The 6,831-nt window shown below is 33.8% G+C and overlaps 1 protein-coding gene across 2 annotated transcripts in view; it reads left to right on the forward strand.

Moving 5' to 3' along the window:
- The window catches only part of LOC113817747 (neurotrimin), a 165,181-nt gene extending 158,392 nt beyond the window's left edge, over nt 1-6,789 (forward strand). For both annotated transcript variants that reach the window (XM_070140104.1, XM_070140103.1), the window contains one exon: nt 2,315-6,789. In XM_070140104.1, coding sequence (XP_069996205.1) covers nt 2,315-2,532 — 218 coding nt within the window. In that variant the 3' untranslated portion in view covers nt 2,533-6,789. The remainder of the gene's footprint in view (nt 1-2,314) is intronic.
- The last annotated feature ends 42 nt before the right edge of the window (nt 6,790-6,831 follow it).

Below are 6,831 nucleotides of genomic sequence, written 5' to 3' on the forward strand. Positions count from 1 at the left end.
AGAAAGATGGAAAGAAAACTAGAGAGATAGAGAGAGAACCAGAAAGATGGAAAGAAAACTAGAGAGATAGAGAGAGAACCAGAAAGATGGAAAGAAAACTAGAGAGAGAACTAGAAAGATGGAAAGAAAACTAGAGAGATAGAGAGAGAACTAGAAAGATGGAGAGAAACAGAAAGAGAGGAGAGACATACAGACAGAAAGAGACATAGACACCTCCATATATCTAAGCATGACTCTGTTCATCTAAACACTTAGACAGATGACTAACCAAATTCAACTCGAAGAGCACTTTTTTTATAATTTGTTAGATCATTTTTTTTCTTTTTTAATTATTTTTTTTTAATCAGGTGAAAGATTAGAAAATGTGGCTTTAGTATTTACAATGTATTTATATGTACTAAGATTTGGTGATAATGATGGTGATGATATTGATAATAATGTTAATCGTATGAATAATGATAGGCAGAATAATGATTATGATAATGCTACTAATATTGATATTAGCAGTAGTTGTAGGAGTAGTAGTGGTAGAAATAATGATAATAAAAGTAATGAAAATATCAACAACAATGATAAAAAGAAAAATAGATAAATAATATCAATGAGGATGGTGATGATGAACATAATTATAATAATAATAATAATGGTAATAATAATAATAATAATGGTAATAATAATAATAATAATAATAATAATAATAATAATAATAATAATAATAATAGGTAGTAGTAGTAGTACTGTAGTAGTAGCATTACTGTTATCCTAACAAAAATGATAATGATAATAATAACAGTAATAATACTATCTATGATGAAAATATTGCTGGCTACAATTAGAACAGTATGCAATATACCGACAAATGCTCCAATGTATTCTATAACAAAGTCCTTTCTGTGTGCTATAAATAGCCCTTTGGTTCACTCACAAATCACACTCAGTATGTAAATAGCGTCTGCCATCATGAATTCATGCCTCCCCTCTTTCGTTTTCAGGTAACAGATATATCAAATCTTAATTTTCTCCGATTATCCCCTTCTAATCTCATTTTGATCCCCTTTATATTAATTAACGATAAATCTACCAACCTTTCATTTCTCTTAAACTCTCCCCAAGTCATTTCAGATTTCCGCGTGTTAACTTTTTTTCCAATAATAGATCTAATAAGGGTCATATTCATGTATTGTTCTTGCCTTTCTCTTGCTTTTGAAATGTATATTATATTACAGAGTTACCCCTCCTTCATGTCAGTTCTTAACGTTTTCTGTGACAAATTGGCTACGCTCCCCTATATTTTTTTTAATTTAGTCTCCCCTAAGTACCGTAATTAGTTACTTTTTATTTATGCTGCAGAATTCTCTCTTTCAAATATATAAGCTTGTTTCTAACACATTCGGTTTTCCCCTTTTCTGTCGAGTAACAAAGCATCAGATACGTAATACTTTTTATTGTCATCTTTGCGTCAAATATTCCATTTTATTTTCTCTCCTAGTATACATTATGCCTCCCCTTTTCCTTTTATATTCTTTTATGTTTATTTTACTCCTACATACATTGTGCTTCTGACGTATCTCTTCCCTATAAAGTACATCATACGCTTTCTTATTTGTTCATTAATCTATTGCCTAAGGTACCCCTATAATATAATTTTCCGTTTTCTGTCTTTAAAAAATAGGGTGAACCATTTTCTCTAAAAAAAAAAAATCCTAATTAACTAAGTTACCTAGCCTCTCATAACACCGAACTTATTCCAGCGAACATTAGATTTACCGAAAACACACAATAATGTATTTCTTTCTTGTATCCACTCCCGGAGACCAAAATAAGTCCTACAGAACAGTACAGAATAGCAGCGATCAATAATCGCAAGTTACCCTTCGACGAGTTCCCTCTCCATGTATCTTTCTCTTTCTCTTTCTCCTTTTCTCTGTCCTTCTCCTTCCTATTTTCATTAATGTTTTTGCCATCTCTTCCCCGGGAAAGTAGGAATGTTTTGAATTTGTAAACAAAGAGAAAAAAAAACTCTTGGAAACAGAATTCATGTTTGTTTTGAAAATAATGATGGGAAATTGTATTTTAAATGACCGTTTAAATGAAAGAACATTACTTTCCTTATCTTTAAAAACAGCATTTAAAATAAAACATAAGCTACTTTGTTTCGATTTAAAAGAAAGTAAGAATAACAGAAAAAAGGTTTATTTACAATGTACACCTAGACGAGCTAACTTTTATTGCCGCAAGTCACCCTCGACGTGCTAACGTTTATTTCCGCAAGTTACCCCTCAACTTCGCTAACGTTTTCTGTATCTCCTCCCAGGCGACCCGTACGTCATCAACAGCCTCGCCGGAGACACACTCTACGTCCTCCGAGCTTCTGCCAAGAACGCTGCCGGTTACTCTGACTTCTCCTCCGACTTTATGGAAAGAACCAAGAAGATCCACGAGTCCCAGAGCCAGATCTCGGCCGCGAACAGCCTCTCCGCCTCGGCCCAGGTCTTCGTTCCTCTTGTGGTCCTCTTGGCGTCCCTCTTGTGAGCGAGTTCGACCACTTTTGGCGGAGATGATGCGTTGTAGGCCTATTTGTTTTCCTGCATCACGTTTTGTTAGGGGTATGGCGACAGTGACGTCAGATTTTGAGTCGTTGGAGATGACTATGAAGAAAGAAAGAAAAGAAAAAAAAATCTTGTGAAAATCATTGTTTTTTCCTGATGTATAACCTTTTTTTAATTTTGTTTTTCCTTTTTTTAGCTTTTCACCTTATTTCTTTTGTTAAGCTTCAAGTTCACAGTTCCAAGACATTGCGATTTTTTTTATTTATTTTTTTTTTTTTTTAGAATTAGGTTTTTCCTTGATTGTTTGTATTTCTCTCACCAAGGAAATTAGGACCGATATTTTCTATAGCATTTTAGACAGCAAAATACATCATGTTTTCTCAGAGGTATTATAGAGAAACAGTATTAGAACATTAAATGCCAAGGCAACATCACTCATTAATATTTTGACTAAATAATGTATCACATGTACACATTTAGTAAAAAAAAATATATAGATTAGACCCAAAATATGTTTATATACTCGAAACGCTCACAAAAAATAAGTATAGTTACTAAAACATTAAATAAAATTACCTGTTTCCCCCTCCCCCCCCCCGCCCCATGCCTACCCTTCCACGCCACCCCCCCCCCCTCCTCCTAAAAGAAAGAATAAATACACCAAATAAAACGACTAAATAAAGGAAGAGAGAACCTAACCATGATTATTCAGCATCACCTTGTTGTTCGTGTGAAATTTCTTGTCATTTCGTAGCTGTTCAAGTAGTTATTCATCTTTCATAGGACCTATTTCTAAAAGATAGTCAGCGGCTTGACTGATATTTGTACTAACATTCCACGTGTTAGATGAAGTAGATATTAATATATGTTGATACAGCTGGAGATTCAAACAAAATCGGATGAAATTTGATCAAAATGTCTCAAGTTCAGTGTTGATGATATTTCATTTGTTCCTTTATATTTATGTTGTGGCATACGTATGTTGTATATGATAAATGTTTTCTGAAAAGGAAGAAAAATGGCGCGTAGTACCTCTTGAGAACAGACCAGAATATTTCGCGGAAAAAAAAAAACGCCAAAAACGCTAAAATATTGTTTCTTCCTCTCTTGAATCGCCAAAAATCAAAGCCATTGATTCGTGGGTGTTTTCTGGTCTCCTGTTTGTAGTCATTTAAAAAATAATAATAAAACTGAGCCTGAATTTTAGATGACCAGAAACCACCCAAGAACTGGAAAGACATTTTGATTTTATTTTTGGCCAACCTCATCGTATTCCAATAAAAGAGAGAGGAGAATTTGTGAAAAGAAAAGGAGATTTTCATATGAAAAAGGAGGACGTGGATTGCTAAATATAGTTAGTTCATGGTGGTGTTTAGAAAGATGTTTTCTATTATTCCAAAGTTCATTATAACTTGTATACCATGTTAGTGAAATGTGCTTATTGAGGTGAAAAAAAAATAACATGATTTCTTTTTTTCGTCTTCTGCATCGACTCTTGCTGGAGAGTTCAATCTTCTTCCTTTCTTCTCTTTCTCTCTACTCTTCTCTGTCTCTCCTTTTTCATGTCTCTTTCTCTCTTTCTCTCTCTCTCCTCTTTCCTGATTAATTTTCTTGCCATCTTTTTTTCTTCCTTGGAAAAAAAATGTAAATAAAGAGAGAGAAAAAAAAATTTGGAAACAGAATTCATGTTTGCTTTGAAAATAGTGATGGTAAGTTGTATTATGAGTAAAGGAACATTACTTTCCTTTCTTTAAGAGTAGCTTTAAAACAAAACATGAGCTACTTTGTTTGAATTTAAAAGAAAGCAAGAATAAGAAGGAAAAAAAATATGTTTTATGTATGCTGTACATAAAGGCTAATAGTATATATATATATATTTACCTCCTGTGGTGTAAATGAAGTGGATTTTCAAATATGTTTGCTATTTGCTCAGTTTAAGTCGAATAAGCTAAGAGAGAGAAAGAGTTTGCCATCAAAAGAAAACATTTTTTTGTTGTTGTTTTTTAGGTTATTTTACGTAAAGAATGAATTTTGTTTGTTTGTTTGTTTTTCTTTTTGACACTCGGTTTGCACCACAGGAGTGTGTTGTTGTGCGTCTTATTAAGGAATCTCTGTATTGACGACGCTGACCAATGTTTAAGAAAGAACAAAAAAGAAAAAAAAAGTGTTTCGTAATCTTGTCCTCTTCACTTCCTCGCTTTATCTCTACTTGTATTTCCCTCTTTCTTTTTTTCCCCCTACTATCGTCTTTATTTTTCTCTCTTTCTCTCCTCTGACCCTATTTTTGATTTAATTATCTTTTTTTTTTATTAGGAACTAGGCCATTATCTAATGATGTCTTTGAGCATTTCAATTCCTTCTGGATTACTGAGGTCTTGAATTTTTTATTATACCACCGATATACCTTTGATCAAACATTACCTTATACTTATCATGTGTTTGCTGGTTCATGTTCTTACTCATTACCATTAGAAATTAGAAGAAAAAAAGGACGAAAAGAACAAAAAAAGGAAGAAGAGAAAATATCTATCTATCTATATTTTTGGGTCTATATCCAAAAAAATGAAGAAAACAAAGCAAAAAGAAAATCAAAGAAAATAAATATTGTCTCTACCCCTAATTTTCCGAGATTATAGTACGGGAGAGAGAGAGAGAAATAACAGCTATTTCTTTCTCTCTTCCCTTCTCTTTTTTCTTTTCTTTTCTAATGGATATGAATCATGATATGAACACCAGTATGATGACTATGAGGATGACTGGTCAATGGAGTTCAGTTGATGACTTTAAGAGTATTAATTCGAGTATTTATTATTGTCCATCCAACTGTAGAGGACATTATGTTTCCCATCTTTGTTGTACTTGGCTAAAGACCTTTTAACCAAAGACTCAAAAGAGATAATTGTGATTTTTGTAGTATTGTCTGTAGTTTCCTGTTTGAATGTACTATATGTCATCCTTTCCGAGATATTTTGGCCCTGTACAACAAAAAAATAAGATACTATATATAGGTGTAATGAATGGAAGGGAAGCTGAGGGGTTGTCAGACACTCTCGAGGCTAAATCTTTTCCTAAATCGTTTTCTCAGTTTTCTGTGCCCATCACTGTCTGTTCTCATATGCCATGTGGTTGCAAAACATATTTTTTTTAGAAAGGTAAATAGGTCTTAGTACATAATGCTGTAATTTAGAAAGTAACCGTGGGAAAAGATTATGAGGCAGAGCTGTTTTTTAAGGTTTGAATGATGTTCTTCCTGCTTGTGGGTTGCTCGGGGGCGTGCCTGGGCGTGCGTGGGAGTTCAGTGTCTCTTTCGGTATGTGTGATTGTCTGTGTGTATGTGTGTGTGTGTGTGCTTGCGTGTGGGTGTACGTGTTTTCCGTGCGACTGCGTGAGAGTTTGTGTAAGAGTGCGCGTGCTTGCATTTGCTTGTGTATGTTCGCATTATTTTAATACTGACATTAATACTGACAGTTTTTTTTTTCTTTTTTTTTGTAAGGATTAGCAAAGAGTGACTCAGTGTCCGAGAGTGTTTTTTGTGATGTAGGTTCAAAGCTTTTAGCACCTGGCGGAAACTGATAGACATTTATATAAGCATTCTAAACTTTAATTTAGCACACTGGACAAAAGTCGACAGGGTTACAGAAAAAAAATGTTGATAGTAGGGCACTGCTGAAATAATATCTGTCTTTAAAGCCAACCCTTCTCACAAACATGTTTTCTCATGTAATATTCATATGTCTCCGTCTTAGAGTTATGGATAGACGTGCATGTTAAGATTCAAGTCAATAAGAATCATGTCAATAAAGTTTCAGAATAGCGATGGGATTCAGATGCTTCTGAACCCCCAACAACTGATGGATAAAAGGGTTCATAGTTTTCGAGATAGAATCCAAAGAAACAAGAAATTGATTCTTTGTACCTGTAAGACAAACAATGAAGTAAATAAAATACCTTATACTTGAATGACTGAATTGGTACCAAAAACAAAAACAACAAAAACATGAGAGAAAAAAAAAACTTTAGATATACTGTACTAAAATTTAGTTTTTAAGAAAATAAGGTTTATAAATGTATCAAACCTCAAAAAAAAGAAAACTAGAATGGGAAAAGGCTTCTGTTGCCCACCGAAGAGTTGTGTCTGTGTCCTGATCACTTAATGTCCTTCCAGCTCGTGTTCGCTCCTTTGATGTATATACTGTAACATGTTTGGCGCTCTTGCTAAACCATTAAAAAGTGCCAGAAATGAAAGCTTTTCCTTTCGTCCTCCTTCGAGCGTTCCAAGGCG

The sequence above is a fragment of the Penaeus vannamei genome, chromosome 26 (genome assembly GCF_042767895.1).
Source record: "Penaeus vannamei isolate JL-2024 chromosome 26, ASM4276789v1, whole genome shotgun sequence".
NCBI classification, from domain to species: Eukaryota; Metazoa; Arthropoda; class Malacostraca; order Decapoda; family Penaeidae; genus Penaeus; species Penaeus vannamei.